Genomic DNA, 17,257 nt, shown 5'->3' with positions numbered 1-17,257 from the left:
CAACATGTTTCGAGGCCTTGCATGTCTCTTCGTCAGGAGGGAGTTAGATCCCTCTGTCACTCACTTCTGTTGCTATCAATATGTGTAAAGTGTATATACAAGTGAAATAAAATACATTCCCTATGTGGTATGAAAGTATGTCTAGTTTAGCCCTGTCAGTATTTCTGAGAAATGAGCCTGTAAAAATAAATAAAGAGCACAGTTACTCTCCGTGCGCTTCCCAACGCGCATATACTTTTCACCTAAGGAAGGAAAAAAGGTGACATACAGTGACTTTTGATTGAGAAAGTCTCCTACTGTTAAACTAGGTGCTGTGACCTGTTGAGGGAAAAAGGGAAGACACTACATAACATAACGCACACATTGAACAGAAAACACTCTATATCGTGAATAACTGCGTTGGTAGTAGTGAACTGAAAAACATGGCATGGTTGATGTCTGTTTACTCAATACATACTGAAAAAGAAAGGAGTCCGTGCCCCATGAGCCGTCCAGGATGAGGGGTAAATGAAATTCTCATCTGTTGGTGTGGGAGAGAGGTAAGATAAAAAATGTAGTAGGAGGCTTAGTTCCTGTATGCTAAATTCGGTCACAAGTTAAAAGGCAAAGGTCAGGTCTCTCCTCGGGTGGCTATGCCGTACTCACTACAAGTCGATCAGTCCTCGCTTCCTCTCTCTCCTGCGGCTTCCGTGGTGTGAGAGACTGGATGTGCAGGGGCGTATTTATGCTAGGCTAAATTGTTTTAGTGCTTGCACCGGGCCGCTGATTATCGCGGCCTCGAGCGCGGAAAAAAACTAGACCGGGCTGTGTAGCAGCGTTCGGGTAGATGCGTGGCCATCTTGTATCCCCGATGAATGCCTCGCTCGTACTACCGGAAAAGGTTTTGAGCGCTAGGAAATGGGTTTGTCTATTGGCTTAAATTTCGAGAAAGTAAAGTTTCTTCATTAGGGAAGGTACGCTGAAGGGATAAGATGCGTGCCAGGAGGGAGGCGGGCGGCAGACGTGGTGCACATGCGCCGACGAGCTGCTCAGTTCCCTTCATATGATTGTATGCTGGGACACTTCTGTGTCGAGTGTCCGCCATTTTGGAGTGGTTTGGGGGCCACGAGCTAAATACTTGGGACTATATTATCAAGGAGATCATCAATTTAATGCATTAAGTTTAAAGATATAATCTTTGGTTTTAGAAGGTAATAAAACTAGGTGGCCCCACTTGCAGTGTTGATACAAATACATATAGTGACATGCATGAGCACATATGCATATGCTGATCGATGAGACATAGTCATGCTCTCAAGTATATTAATGTTCCTGGATTCCTTTAGACACAGAGAAAAAAAATGTTGTGCGACATAAAGGAAAAGTAATGCGCGTAGTTTTTTTGGGAAGACCATGGGTGTTACTAAATAGACAAAGTCTACTTATGGCTCAATTGTGCCCACGGTATTTCACCATTCAACCCTGTGATATGCGTTCCCAGGCGGAACACCCAGCGTTGTTCTTTTTCCAGGAGGTTTTTTTCATTCCAGATGTGTTCGATTACAGTCCATCGGAGATCTTTAATGTCATGAACCATTGTCAAGTAGTGGCTGGCCATTTTGGTTGTGTTCTTTTTGCTGCGAATATTGCTCTTATATTCACCGATACGTATTTTGATCGGTCTTGACGTCATTCCAGCATATTCCTTGGCACAGGGGCATGTGATTAGGTATATAACGTTTCTGCTGTTGCAATTTGTGAAAGCACGTTGTTCCCAAATTGTGCCATTGGAAAACTCAATTGTTCTACTTTTTCTAGTTAGTTCACAGGTGCTACATGAGCCGCATGGATGGTGTCCTTGCACAGATGTTATTCTTGTAGTGCAAGTGTTCGCTGTGGTTTTTGGTCTGGTGTGGACCAAAATATCTCTAAGGTTTTTACCCCTTCTGTGTGAAAACATTGGTTTGGGAAAGTCAAGGGTGCCGCAATTGAGAATTTTCCAATGTTTGTTCACTATCTTCGAGATTTTATTAGAATTAGTGTTGTATGTAGTGACACAGATAGGGAGGGTTTCTTGTTCCTTTGGCAAGGTGGGTTCTAGTAGGGCATCTCTGTTGTTATTCCTTGCCCTTTTTAGGCCCTTCTTTACAATCTTCTCAGGGTGGTTTCTGTTAAGTAATTTTAGTTCCAAATCAGATGCTTGTTTCTTGAACTCTAAAATATGGGAACAGTTTCTCCTAAGTCGAAGAAACTGTCCATAGGAGAGATGATCCCTCAGGTGTCCCGGATGGAAACTATTATAAAGTAAGAGACAGTTTTTGGCTGTAGGCTTGAAATGGGTGTTGGTCCTCAGTCTACCTTGGTTCGGGTAGATGTTGAGGTCTGAAAAGACCAAATTTTGATTTGATGCTGTGTGGGTGAATTTCAGAAATCTGTCTTGTTGGTTGAGCCAAACCATGAATTCCTCAACAGATTGAATGTCACCCCTCCATATAACAAGCACATCATCGATGTACCGTTTCCAGGTGACCAGACGGTCATGGAAGGGGTTCTGTTGATGGAGGATTCGTGTGGTCTCCAAGTGGTGTACATAGAGACCAGCCAGGCTGGGAGCAAAGGTGCTCCCATGCACATCCAGTCTCTCACACCACGGAAGCCGCGGGAGAGAGAGGAAGCGAGGACTGATCGACTTGTAGTGAGTACGGCATAGCCGCTTGAGGAGAGACCTGACCTTTGCCTTTTAACTTGTGACCGAACTTAACATGCAGGAACTAAGCCTCCTTCTACATTTTTTATCTTACCTCTCTCCCACACCAAGAGATGAGATTTTAATGTACCCCTCATCCTGGACGGCTCATGGGGCACTGACTCCATTCTTTAGGTTGAGGCCTCGTTGCACTGCGTAAGCAGTGGGCGGAGTCCGAGATTTTATGATTTCCAGTATGGGGGGCTTGAACCTGCCCCTCTTCTCCATTGGCTGGCTTCCTAAACGGAGGCCAGCCATTGGAGGAGAGGGGCATCACTCTGTTCAAGCCCCGTCTTTTTGCGATTCGGGGGGGTGTTTTTGGCAGTTTTTAAGCCGTGACGTCATCCGTCACTCAACTGCTAAGAACACGCCCCGAATCGCGAAAATGTCGGAGCTTTGCGGCAGCCATTTCAGGCCGACCGCCGCCGGAAGAAGTCGTCCTCAGGTGAGGGCTTGTTTTTTGTGACTGCTTGTTTTTTCCCGTCTCATCTCGTGCGTTCATGTCTTGTTTTCATGTTTCCGTCTGCTTTCTTGGTTTTTTTTGCCAACCTCTCGCTGTAGACCCCGACCTCGACCAGCATCAAAGTTGAACGTAGAACGCTTTAGAATGCTCTTGGTACAGGTGAGTAAACCAGTGCACCTCGGCTGGCTGTGCTGGCCTCGCGGCGCTGTACTCGGCACACCTCGTGTTTTTCGGATGATCGCAGAGCTGCGCTCTCTGCATCCTTGAGTTGTAAATCCGGACCCAGATTAAAGCGTGTTCATTTCCTAGAAATGCCGGATCGCTGTTTACGTTTGCTGAAGGGCACACAAGGTCACGTGGCTCCAATATTGTAAATCAGATGGTTACATCTCTAACCTTTCGCGTGTTACTGGGAGTAAAGTCGAGCATGATTTTCAAAGTGTTTTATTTTCTTTTTTCACTTCTGACCACAGACAAATGGGTGGGTTTTGGTGAAAGCTGCCAACTTTGGAAGCGAAAGGTGATTTCGGAACAGTGCATGCGATGTAATCTGTTTCAAACTGGTGGGGTTACACCATCAATCATAACATACATCATAAGGTCATAACAGGCACTTAGAAAAAAACTTCATCTGGTAATTGATCGGGTTTCAGCTTATTCTAGTGATGAGTGGAAACACTTTACACCGATCCGTGACACACATGTGGTATTCGGTCATGTAACACACAAAACTACTCCTTTTATGTATAGATTGTGGATGACACCTCCGATATGACGACGGTTGTGTTGCATTTATTGTACAGAATTGAAAATGCAACATTTTTCAAACCTCTTTGGCAATTTATTTAACCAAATTGTACGACATTTGAACTGTGTGTGAAGCTGGTGTTAGGACGTCTTGATGTAAAAACACGTTTTTCGAGGTGGTGGTCGCGATCGAAAGATGCGGAGTTACTCCGCCTTTTATCATCACGAGAGGGTTAATGAGATGTGAATCATCCGTAGTTCATGTTTGTGCAGAACAAGCAAAGTGGTATTTGGCGCGTGTCTGGAGAACGTGAGCTGCAAAGTACTGGCAATAACAGCGAAACTTTATTAAGGCCGCCTTCCAGGTACTTTCTCTGCTCTTTGTAAGAGTTGGCAAACCTTGGCGGTTGGGTTGGCTCAGGCGCTTCCTGTTGGCTCTGAGGTGGCCTCGTATTAAGAGGTTTCAGTGCTTGTTGATGCTGTGGCACCTTTGCGCAGCGGGATGCGTTTGTACCAGCCCTTCCTGTTCACAGTGCAGCGGGGAACTAAATTCAGAAAAAACGGTTATTACGTAAATCGCAAAGGTTGTGGGCCGCCTCGAAGGCTCCCAAAAAGAAAAACTCTACCTTCCTCCTGTGGCGCATCCCTCAAAGTGGACTCAAAACCGTGTTTACCTTCAGACTTCCTTGCCTCAAACCGTTGAACGCTGTCAGGACCAGTTTGTTATAAATAAATCTGTTTAACACAGTTTACACACTTCTCCTTTACTGGACATTCATAAACAAGCTTGGCTATCCTTAAGGATTCAGTTCTTTTCTCCGTCAACTCTTCATTTGTTCAAAACTACCTCTTGTTCTTGCACTTTGAGCTTCTAAACCTGGAGTGTCTTCCAGCACTTGTCACAGATGCTGTGCTTGTCCTCTGGTGGGCGGTGAGAGAGCTGGTTGGTCACGGTAAAAGGGGCGCCATGATAATTTGACCAGTTGCTTCCCTTTATTTTATTTTTTTATGAAGAAGCTTTACTGATCACCTAATTATGTTTTTGTGCATCGAATTGCTGACATTAGCTGTTACAATATCAGAACAAATCAACTTTTACAGGTTTCATATGCAGCCTAGGCGCAGGTGCCTTTCTCACTGCCCTCCACCTCTCTAAACCACTTGCCTCAAACCTGATACCTCGCCTGTCTCCACCCATCCCCATCCTGCCCCCTCGTGTCCATCCGGGCTCCCTGTACCCCCGTGCCTCGCCGCTCGCTGTGCCTCAATCCACCCTCCCCTCCCGTATCGCTCCCCTAGTCTCTCGCTCTTATCTCATCTGCGCTGTATCTTCCAGGGCTGCAGCCCTCCTTCCCTCTCGCCCCCTTCTACCCCTCTGCTTCTCTTGCCTCAATCCTACCCCTCCCTAACCGCCTGTCCCACCCCAGCCCCCGCACCGGTCACCACCACCCTCCTCCCTCTATCTCTCTTCAGCACCTTCTCTGCAACCAGTTCCCTCACCACTGGTTTCGCTTATCCTCCCTCCCCCCGCCTTCTGTGCGATCTACACTGCCCAGTTCCACGTCCCTGTCTCCCGCCTGCCCTGCTCTTCACCACAAGCCCTATCTTATTCCTCTTTTTCTACCCCTATCTTCTCCAGGATACAAGAGACCATCTACCCTATTGCACTTTTTCCGCCTCGCACCACCTTTTATTTCATATTCTGCCTGTCTGTCCCTCCCCTGCACATTTACATTTCTGCGCATGTTTTTCGCCCTATTATAGGCCTGCTCTGCCCATTCACGTCCTGTTCCCTTCTGTCCCCTCCCCTCCCTTCCCTATTTGGCCTTCTCTGCTCTCCTGAATGCACAATGTCAGCTCTATCGGGTTCTTTCCCTGCGCGCCGCTCTCCCTTCTACTTTTCCTTGCCCTCTCCCGCTCTGTAAAAGGCACCCACCTTTCTGAGTCACTGCCTCTCCACCTGCCAATGCTCTTCTTTTCGTTTTCCAGTTTCCGTGTTCTTCCTTCCCTTTCCACGCCTCAAGCACCACCTCTCATTCTGATAGCACACCTCTATCTTTCTGTTACAGGTGCAGTGAAATACGTTGTTATAGCTGGATTTCCTAAACCTACTGCAGGATCGCTGTAATCATAATGAGTCTCCTGCCCACAGTCTACCACCCGCAACAACTACCCAACAGGTCATAGACAAGTTAGAGATTTCTGGTGATCTTCATATAGGAGAGACAAGCCCTACATGTCAAAAACACTCTTATCTACCACCACTTGTCTATTCCAGCTCAACAAGTGACTACTTAGCATCACAATTTATATGTATAGTAGAATAGAACAGTACTGTATCCAAGAAGCACTGGTGCCTCACATCCCAAACACCACTGGAATGCCCTTTTGGAATGTGGCGTTGGTGACTAAAAACACAGCCCCTGGGACATACATTCTTCTCGGGTAACCAGGGTTACCCTGAGAGCCTGGGGCAAGTTAGCTCCCGTGAATGGTATCACCTCCATGCACTTCCTGCTGAACCCTGTTAACACCAACCCTGACTTCTCACCCGTTTTTTAGGTCGAGGACTCCGTCGCACTGCGTAGCAGTGTGGGCGGATCTCCGAGATTTTATGTTTCTTAGTTAGGGGGCTTGAACCCGCCCCTCTTCTCCATTGGCTGGCTTCCTAAACGGAGACCAGCAATTGGAGGAGAGGGGTGTCACTCGGTTCAAGCCCCGTCTTTTCCGGATTCGGGGGCGTGTTTTTTGCGTTCTTTCTCACCGTGAGGTCATCCGTCACTCAGCAAAAAACAGGCCCCCGATTCCGAAAGTGTCGGAGCTTTGCGTGTGTGTGGGGCTCTCTGTGTATGTGTGGGTGTGGTGATCTCTTTGTGGGGCTCCCTGTGTGGGTTTCTGTGTGTGTGTGTGTGTGTGTGTGGCTCTCTGTGTGTGTGGCTCTCTGTGTGTGTGTGTGGCTCTGTGTGTGTGTGTGGCGCTCTATGTGTGTGTGTGTGTGTGGGGGGCTCTGTGTGTGTGTGTGGCTCGCTGTGTGTTTGTGTGTGTGTGTGGCTCGCTGTGTGTGTGTGGCTCGCTGTGTGTGGGTGTGTGGCTCGCTGTGTGTGTGTATGTGTGGCTTGGTGTGTGTGTGTGGCTCGCTGAGTGTGTGTGTGTGGCTCACTGTGTGTGTGGGGCTCTGTGTGTGTGTGTGTGTGGTGCTCTGTGTGTGTGTGTGTGTGGGGCTCTGTGTGTGTGTGGGGCTCTGTGTGTCTGTGTGTGTGTGTGGCGCTCTGTGTGTGTGTAGGGGGGGCTCTGTGTGTGTGGGGGGCTCTGTGTGTGTGGGGCTCTGTGTGTGTGGGGCTCTGTGTGTGTGTGTGGCTCGCTGTGTGTTTGTGTGTGGCTCGCTGTGTGTGTGTGTGTGGCTCGCTGTGTGTGTGTGTGTGGCTCGCTGTGTGTGTGTATGTGTGGCTTGGTGTGTGCATGTGGCTCGCTGTGTGTGTGTGTGGCTCGCTGTGTATGTGTGTGGGGGGCTGTGTGTGTGTGTGTGTGTGGCGCTTTGTGTGTGTGTGTGGGGGGGGCTCTGTGTGTGTGGGGGGCTCTGTGTGTGTGGGGCTCTGTGTGTGTGTGTGTGTGGCTCGCTGTGTGTGTGTGTGGGGGGGGCTCTGTGTGTGTGTGTGTGTGGGGCTCTGTGTGTGTGTGTGGGGCTCTGTGTGTGTGTGTGGCACTCTGTGTGTGTGTGGCTTTCTGTGCGTGTAGCTCTGTGTCCGCGAATACTCTCTACTGCTCTCTAATGCTCACCTATTGCCATTGTAAATGACAATACCATTTATTTATGTTTTTTTAAAAAAAATGAAAAAAAATTTCATGGGCAATGCCAATAGCTCTACCTTTAATAATGCCGAGACCATTGCATTGTAAATGCTTGTTTTCAGTATGTATTGAGTAAACAGACATCAACCATGCCATGTTTTTCAGTTCACTACTACCAACAAAGTTTTCACGATATAGAGTGTGTGTTTTCTGTTTAATGTGTGCGTTATGTTATGTAGTGTCTTCCCTTTTTCCCTCAACAGGTCACAGCACCTAGTTTAACAGTAGGAGACTTTCTCAATCAAAAGTCACTGTATGTCACCTTTTTTCCTTCCTTAGGTGAAAAGTATATGCGCGTTGGGAAGCGCACGGAGAGTAACTGTGCTCTTTATTTATTTTTACAGGCTCATTTCTCAGAAATACTGACAGGGCTAAACTAGACATAGTTTCATACCACATAGGTATTGTATTTTCTTTCACTTGTATATACACTTTACACATATTGATAGCAACAAAAGTGAGTGACAGAGGGATCTAACTCCGTCCTGACGAAGAGACATACAAGGCCTCGAAACATGTTGACATCACCAGGAGAATTAGCACATTAAAAGCTTTGTTTTCTCCGACACACCTTTTTTAGTTATACCAGCCTATGACCAATAAAAAAAATTGGGAATTCATAAGGCCAGGTATCTTTTAATCTCACTTTTCATCCACCCCTGACCCTACTTTCACTCACTCAAATACACCTCACATAGCACTTACAAATTAAAAGTGCTCCAGCGTAGTCGCCAGTCGTAGCACGCCCGTCCCGCAGCAGGGTGGTAAGACCCCGATGATGAAGCATGACACCAAGCGTAACCCAAGCCCCTGTCATACAGATGAGGTAGGCACAGGTGAGGTGGGTACCCCAAGCCCAAGTCCCACAGGTGAGGTAGGCACAGGTGAGGATGGTACCCCAAGCAGCAGTCACACAGGTGAGGTAGGCACAGGTGAGTTAGGCACCCTAAGTCCCAGTCACACAGGTGAGGTAGGTACCCTAATCCCCAGTCACACTGGTGAGGTAAGCTCAGGTGAGGTGGGTACCTCAAGCCCCAATCACACAGGTAAGGTAGGCACAGGTGAGGTGGGTACCTCAAGCCTCAGTCACACAGGTGAGGAAGGCACAGGTGAGTTGGGTTTCCTAAGCCCAAGTCACACTGGTGAGGTAGGCACCCTAAGCCCCAGGCATACAGGTGAGGTAGGCTTGGGTGAGGTAGGTACATGTGAGGTGGGTCCCCAAGTCCCAGTCATACAGGTGAGGTAGGCTTTGGTGAGGTAGGCACAGGTGAGGTAGGCTCAGGTGAGGTAGGCACAGCTGAGGTGGGTACCTCAAGTCCCAGTCACACAGGTGAGGTAGGCACAGGTGAGATAGGCACAGATGAGGTGGGTTCACTAATTCCCCAGTCACACAGGTGAGGTAGGCACAGGCAAGGTAGGCACAGGTGAGGTAGGCACAGGTGAGGTGCATTCACTAATTCTCCAGTCACACAGGTGAGGTAGGCACAGGTGAGGTGGGTACCCCAAGTCCCAGTCACACAGGTGAAGTAGGCACAGGTGAGGTGGGTACCCCAGGCCTCTGTCATACAGGTGAGGTAGGCACAGGTTAGTTGGGTACCCCAAACCCCAGTCACACAGGTGAGGTAGGCACAGGTGTGGTGGGTACCACAAGCCCCAGTCATACAGGTGAGGTAGGCATAGGTGAGGTGGGTACCCCAAGCCCGAGTCACACAGGTGAGATATGCACAGGTGAGGTGGTTGCCCCAAGCTCCAGTCACACAGGTGAGGTGGTTACCCCAAGGCCCAGTCACACAGGTGAGGTAGGCACAGGGGAGGTGGGTACCCCAAGCCCCAGTCATACAGGTGAGGTAGGCGTAGGTGAGGTGGGTACCCCAGGCCCCAGTCATACAGGTGAGGTAGGCACAGGTGAGGTGGGTACCCCAAGACCCAGTCATACAGGTGAGGTAGGCACAGGTGAGGTGGGTTTCCTAAGCCCAAGTCACACAGGTGAGGTAGGCACAGGTGAGGGAGGTACCCCAAGCCCCAATCACACAAGTAAGGTAGGCAAAGGTGAGGTGGGTCCCTCAAGCCTCAGTCACACATGTGTGGTAGGTACAGGTGAGGTAGGCACAGGTGAGGTGGGTTTCCTAATCCCAAGTCACACTGGTGAGGTAGGCACCCTAAGCCCCAGTCACACAGGTGAGGTAGGCACAGGTGAGGTGGGTACCCCAAGCCCCAGTCATACATGTGAGGTAGGCTTGGGTGAGGTAGGCACAGGTGAGGAAGGCTCAGGTGAGGTAGGCACAGGTGAGGTGGGTACCCCAAGTCCCAGTCACAAAGGTGAGGTAGGCACAGATGAGGTGGGTTCACTAATTCCCCAGTCACACAGGTGAGGTAGGCACAGGTGAGGTGGGACCCCAAGCCCCAGTCACACAGGTGAGGTAGGCACAGGTGAGGTGGGTACCCCAAGCCACTGTCATACAGGTGAGGTAGGCACAGGTTAGGTGGGTAACCCAAGCCCCAGTCACACAGGTGAGGTAGGCACAGGTGAGGTGAGTACAACAAGCCCCAGTAATAAAGGTGAGGTAGGCATAGATGAGGTGGGTACCCCAAGCCCCAATCACAGAGGTGAAGTAGGCACAGGTGAGGTGGTTACGCCAAGGCCCAGTCACACAGGTGAAGTAGGCACAGGTGAGGTGGGTACCCCAAGCCCCAGTAATACAGGTGAGGTAGGCTCAGGTGAGGTGGGTACCCCAAGCCCCAGTCATACAGGTGAGGTAGTCTCGGTGAGGTAGGCATAGGTGAGGTAGGCACAGGTGAGGTAGGCTGAGCTGAGGCAAGCACAGGTGAGGTGGGTACCCCAAGTCCCAGTCACACAGGTGAGGTAGGCACAGGTGAGGTGGGTTCATTAATTCCCCAGTCACACAGGTGCGGTAGGCACAGAAAAGGTACGCACAGGTGAGGTGGGTACCCCAAGCCCCAGTCACACAGGTGAGGTAGGTACAGGTGAGGTGGTTACCCCAAGCCCCAGTCACACAGGTGAGGTAGGCACAGATGAGGTGCGCACAGGTGAGGTGGGTACCCCAAGCCCCAGTCACACAGGTGAGGTAGGCACAGATGAGGTGGTAACCCCAAGCCTCAGTCACACAGGTGAGGTAGGCACAGGTGAGGTGGTTACCCCAAGCCCCAGTCACACAGGTGAGGTAGGCACAGATGAGGTGCGCACAGGTGTGGTGGGTACCCCAAGCCCCAGTCACACAGGTGAGGTAGGCACAGATGAGGTGGTTACCCCAAGCCCCAGTCACACAGGTGAGGTAGGCACAGGTGAGGTGGTTACCCCAAGCCCCAGTCACACAGGTGAGGTAGGCACAGGTGAGGTGGTTACCCCAAGCCCCAGTCACACAGGTGAGGTAGGCACAGGTGAGGTGGTTACCCCAAGCCCCAGTCACACAGGTGAGGTAGGCACAGATGAGGTGGTTACCCCAAGCCCCAGTCACACAGGTGAGGTAGGCACAGGTGAGGTGGTTACCCCAAGCCCCAGTCACACAGGTGAGGTAGGCACAGGTGAGGTGGTTACCCCAAGCCCCAGTCACACAGGTGAGGTAGGCACAGGTGAGGTAGGCGCAGGTGAGGTAGGCCCGACTCATGGAGACTCACCCAGCATCCCGAGGCCATAGGAGAGTTTTCCCGCCAGCTGCCCCACTGTGTTCAGAGTCTGGATCTGACGTATGATGCTTCCGTAGCAGTTCCTGCTGTCACTGATCTCGCCTTCTTGGCAGACACATCTAAAGCAACAACCCAGAGGAGGAAGAGATTAATACATTTATATCAGAATGATACTCGAAGACTATTCATATCAGACAGAGGCATCACGCCAAACACATGCAATAAAACAGGGGTGTGGGGGTGATTGTGGGACACCAGGGTTAGACGGGCGTGGAAGGCTGGGGGGTACGAGGGAAGCGTGAGTGTGGGGGTGGGCGTGGGAATGACACAACTCCCTGTCAGTGGCAGGGAAGGTGAGTGAGGTACAGATACCTCAGGCCTTTCTCGGTGCCCCGGGGGCTCATGGGACTCCGTGTGGTGACCATCATTGAGATGTGTGCTGACCGGATGTGAAGAAACTGCTCCAGGGGAGTCCTCAGGGGCGCAGAGGGGGGTGTTAAAGTGACCCCTCTACCTCAAAAGCATCGAGGGGGACCCTGGCAGACTTCCAGGGGTCCCACTTTGTGTTAAAAGTGCCCCATTTTCCCTCAGTGGAGGGGATGGTCATGTCAGTGGAGTAGTAGAGTCAGCAGTGGAGGGTCGTGAAGTCAGGGGAGTAGTAGAGTCAGCAGTGGAGAATGGTCATGTCGTGGGAATAGTAGAGCCAGCAGTGGGGGATGGTCATGCCAAGGGAGTAGTAGAGTCAGCAGTGGAGGATGGCCATGTCAGGGGAGTAGTGGAGCCAGCAGTGGAGGGTGGTCATGTCAGGGGAGTAGTAGAGTCACCAGTGGAGGGTGGTCATGTCAGGGGAGTAGTGGAGCCAGCAGTGGAGGGTGGTCATGTCAGGGGAGTAGTGGAGTCACCAGTGGAGGGTGGTCATGTCAGAGGAGTAGTAGAGTCAACAGCGGAGGATGGTCATGCCAAGGGAGTAGTAGAGTCAGCAGTGGAGGGTGGTCATGTCAGGGGAGTAGTAGAGTCAACAGTGGGGGGGGTGGTCATATCAGGGGAGTGGTAGAGCCAGCAGTGGAGGGGAGGGTCATGTCAGGGTAGCAGTAGAGTCAGTAGAGGATGGTCATGTCAGGGGAGTAGTAGAGTCAACAGTGGGGGGGATGGTCATGCCAAGGGAGTAGTAGAGCCAGAAGTGGAGGGGAGGGTCATGTCAGGGTAGCAGTAGAGTCAGTAGAGGATGGTCATGTCAGGGGAGTAGTAGAGTCAGCAGTGGGGATGGGTCATGTCAGGGGAGTAGTAGAGTCAACAGTGGGGGGGATGGTCATATCAGGGGAGTGGTAGAGCCAGCAGTGGAGGGGAGGGTCATGTCAGGGTAGCAGTAGAGTCAGTAGAGGATGGTCATGTCAGGGGAGTAGTAGAGTCAGCAGTGGAAGGGAGGGTCATGTCAGGGGAGTAGTAGAGTCAGCAGTGTAGGATGGCCATGTCAGGGGAGTAGTAGAGTCAACAGAGGGGGGGATGATTATGTCAAGGGAGTAGTAGAGTCAGTAGAGGAGGGTCATGTCAGGGGAGTAGTAGAGTCAGCAGTGGAGATGGGTCATGTCAGGGGAGTAGTAGAGTCAGCAGTGGAGATGGGTCATGTCAGGGGAGTAGTAGAGTCAGCAGTGGAGGGGAGGATCATGTCAGGAGAGTAGTAGAGCCAGCAGTGGAGGGTGGTCATGTCAGAGGAGTAGTAGAGTCAGCAGTAGAGGATGATCATGTCAGGGATGTAGTAGAGGCCGCAGTGGAGGGGAGGCTGATGTTAGGGGAGTAGCAGAGTCAGCAGAGGGGGGGTGGTCCTGTCAGGGGAGTAGTAGAGTCAGCAGTAGAGGACGGCCATGTCAGGGGAGAAGTAGAGTCAGCAGTGGAGGATGGTCATGTCAGGGGAGTAGTAGAGTCGCCAGTGGAGAGGACGGTCATGTCAGAGGAGTAGTAGAGTCGGCAGTAGAGGATGGCCATGTCAGGGGAGTAGTAGAGTCAGCAGTGGACAGGATGTGTATCTGAGGAGCTGAAGGTGTTTTCAGTGGGATCGCACCCTACAACAAAGTCTCAGTCACCAGAACTCACCTGAAGTTCAGGCCTGGTCCGGGCTCGCATTGTGCGCTCTTCCCACAGGTCGTTGGCTTGCATGACGGGGCGGGGTAGCATCCAGACTTGTTAGTAGGTTTCATGGAATATCGACAATCACACTTGGACTGCAAGAGAAAGGTGTCTCGGTCAGGGGGTCTACAACAAACAGAGATGGAAGGCTGGAAGGGACCAGTCAGAACCTACCTGCGGATGTGATCATAAACCCTGACCCAAAGCTGACCCCAGGGACCTCAAGTACTTCCGGCCCATCTCCCTCCTCCCGTCCCGGCGAAAGTCATCAACAGGCAACTGACCTCCTTCCTCGAAGAGAACATCCTTGACCCGTCCCAATCTGGATTCCGCCGCAACCACAGCACCGAAACAGCCCTCATCACCGCAACCGATGACATCAGGGCCATGATGGACAACAGAGAAACCGCGGCCCTCATCCTCCTGGACCTCTCGGCCACCTTCGACACCGTCTGCCACCACGCCCTCTGCACACGCCTCCAAAACACAGGGATCCGCGACAAAGCACTTGACTGGACCACCTCCTTCCTCACCAGCAGAACCAAGAGTGTCCGCGTCCCACCATTTGGCTCTAAAGACACCAAGATCATCTACGGCGTACCCCAAAGATCGTCCCTCAGCCCGACACTCTTCAACATCTACATGGCGCCGCTCACCAATATCACCAGATCGCACAACCTCAACATCTTCTCATACGCCGATGACACCCAGCTGATCCTCTCCCTCACCAAAGACCCCACCACCGCCAAAACCAACCTCCACGAAGAAATGAAGGCCATCGCTGAATGGATGACGATCAGCCGCCTGAAACTGAACTCGTACAAGATGGAGGTCCTCATCATCGGATCCACCCCTCAGCCTGGGACGACTCATGGTGGCCGGCCGAACTGGGAACTGTACCAACGCCCATTAACCACGCACGCAACCTGGGAGTCATCCTGGACTCTGCTTTGTCAAAAACCCAGCAAGTGAACGCCGTCTCCTCCTCCTGCTTCAACACCCTCTGCATGCTCCGCAAGATCTACAAATGGATCCCCACCGGTACCAGAAGGACAGTCACCCAGGCCCTCATCACCTGCAGACTGGTCTACGGCAACGCCCTCTACGTGGGAACATCAGCCAAACTCCAGAAACGACTACAACGCATACAGAACGCCTCTGCACGGCTCATCCTTGACATCCCCCGCCACAGCCACATCACAGCCCATCTAAAAGACCTACACTGACTCCCCGTCAACAAGAGGATCACCTTCAAGCTCCTCACCCACGCTCACAAGGCCCTCCTCAACGCCGGACCAGCATACCTCAACGAGCATCTCACCTTCTACACCCCGAACTGCCAGGTTCACTCCGCTGACCTCGCCCTCGCAACCATCCCCTGCATCCGTCGAGCGACTGCCAGCGGCACATCATTCTCCCACCTCGCTGCTAAAACCCGGAACACCCTCCCCATCCACCTACGACAGACCCAGGACCTGCTGGCCTTGAGGAGACTCCTCAAGACATAGCTGTTCGAGCAGTAGCAGCACGCCCCCCTCCCCCCAGCACCTTGAGACCCTCACGGGTAAGTTGTGCCCTTTACAAATGGATTGATTGATCGCTGACCCTACCACACCTTTGACTCTGCCTTGTTTTCTCGCCCTGGCCTCTGTGCCACGGATCCACATGACCAAAACCGGAGGAAGATCCTTCTCCTACCTTGACACCAAGACCTGAAACACGTTGACCCAGTTCAAGAAGGGCCTGAAGACCTGGCACTCTGACTGAACCTCTATGCCCAGATTGATCAGCAGCCCCCACCCCACTTCAGCACCTTGAGACCCTCACGGTGAGTAGCCACACTTTACAAACCCTTGATTGATTGATTGACACAGCGGGATCTCGAGGTTCACCTTCTGGAGTTAGGTAAGTAGCTAGGCCAGGTCCAATGTTCCAGCAGCGGAAGATCCCGGGCCGGACTGGGAACCAAAACCGGCCCTGGCAAAGTGCTCGGCCTGCCCCCGGGGCGTTGGGGGTGCGGCCGAGCTATTTGCTGGGGCTGGCTTCGGCCGATTTTGTTACAGAAGTCGATTTTGCAGCTATGCTGCAAAAACGGCCACTCAGGGGCCCAAAACCGTCCCCCACCCTGGCAGCCCACCAGGTAAATGCCTGGTGCCCGCTACGGCCAGTCCAGCCCTGGGAAGATCGATAGCGTCCCGGATTCGGTTGGGAGCAGGGTGCTTAGGTCATTGGTAGGATGGGCGCTATGAAGAAGGGGGCCATGTGGAAACACACTGCACTAAGAGACTTACAGGTAAGTCCGGGAGGTGCCACTGAAGGGAGCAGGTCATAAGGGCCTCAGGACCATGGGAGCACAGCTGGATAACGGTACCCAGGCTTGGCGGGCTGGGTGCTGAGCACATAGGACAGCCAAGCCCCCTGCATCAAGATAGCCCTCGCTGTGAGGAGCAAGCAGGTTGCAGAGGCAATTCCGGGACAACTGGGCTGCACACAGAGGTCTCAGGGGTCTCGAAGTCCCTCCACAGTTGTCTGCGTCCTATGTCGTTGGTGTCCGGATTGGACTCTTTCTGCTCGGTCTTTGGTGTAGGGAGGCTGGTACTCCAGGTATGGGCATAGCTCCATAATCCTCTCACTTGGTGGGGGACAGATCAGACCCTCCAGAGCACGTCCACCTCTTCTTGCTTGGGTGCTGAGTTGGAGCCACCATGGAGCAGCAACTCGGTAAACCGGACTTTGCAGTTCGGTGCCTGCAGGCTGCAGGAAAGTATCTTCTCTGCTCAAAAGGAGAGTCTCAGGAATTTTTCGAAGGCTGGAGATGCTACTGGGTTCTTGGAGGCCTCACAGTTGCAGGACAAGACAGCAGGCCATGATGGCTGAGTCCTGGAAGCAGCCAGCAGGGGTTTGGTGCCAATTTCTGCATCAAGTTGTCAGGCCTCAAGTCAGTAGCTCCTCTTTGTCCATTGGTCTTCTTAGGTCCGTCAAAACTAAGTTTCAAGGTCCAGGGATGCCACTGATATACAAAATTTAGGGGCGTTAAAGGGGGAGAAAGGTAGTATCCAATTTGCTAAATGCTTTTAGGGTGTCTACACCCTCTGAGTGACCACTTCCTGTGGGAAGGGGCACTTCCCTAGCCCTTATAGGTTAATTCCTGCCATCCCAAGATGGAGGAATTGGAAAAGTCGAGCCCACATCTCATGCCCTACCTTAGGGGTGGTGCTGGCTGAATGTGGGCACACCACCCAATTTAACAAAATGTCCCGACTGTCCTCCCCACAAATGTGGAGCAGGACGGGGGTTGTCATCCTCCAATATCTGGAGATGCCTGGGTTGCATTACAAAGATGGCATCGCCTTTGATGCTTCTCGCCCTGAAAGGCCATCCTTGCCTGGTGAAGGTGTGAAGCATCTCCGCCCAGAGCAGGCTTTGTTCCTGGCCTCTGAGAGCGCTGACCCTCACCCCATGAGGTCAGAAACATGTCTGCTGGTGGCAGGCTGGCTAAGACTGGTCAGACACCACACCAGTGCTTGGTAGGTTTATGGGGACCCTCTAATGGGTCTCCTGTGTGCATTTATTAATACATCCAACACTGGCACCAGTGAGGATTTATTAACACGAGAAGGCATGCAGGGGCAACAGCTGGATGTTTTTCCGAATCAGTCTGTCACTGGGGGCAGGGGGGATTCAAAAGATGAGGAATCTGCGGT

The 17,257-nt window shown here is 51.9% G+C and overlaps 1 protein-coding gene across 1 annotated transcript in view; it reads right to left on the bottom strand.

Moving 5' to 3' along the window:
- STAB1 (stabilin 1) overlaps positions 1 to 17,257 on the bottom strand; it is a 769,578-nt gene that overhangs the window by 520,307 nt on the left and 232,014 nt on the right. Inside the window, exons 10-11 of the mRNA XM_078661896.1 lie at positions 13,521 to 13,648; positions 11,421 to 11,548 (exon numbers count right to left, since the gene is read on the bottom strand). Coding sequence (XP_078518022.1) covers positions 11,421 to 11,548; positions 13,521 to 13,648 — 256 coding nt within the window. The remainder of the gene's footprint in view (positions 1 to 11,420; positions 11,549 to 13,520; positions 13,649 to 17,257) is intronic.

Source organism: Lissotriton helveticus, chromosome 9 (genome assembly GCF_964261635.1).
Source record: "Lissotriton helveticus chromosome 9, aLisHel1.1, whole genome shotgun sequence".
In the NCBI taxonomy this organism is placed as follows: Eukaryota; Metazoa; Chordata; class Amphibia; order Caudata; family Salamandridae; genus Lissotriton; species Lissotriton helveticus.
The sequence above is the reverse complement of the archived record's forward strand: the minus strand, read 5'-3'. Positions and strand labels throughout refer to the sequence as shown.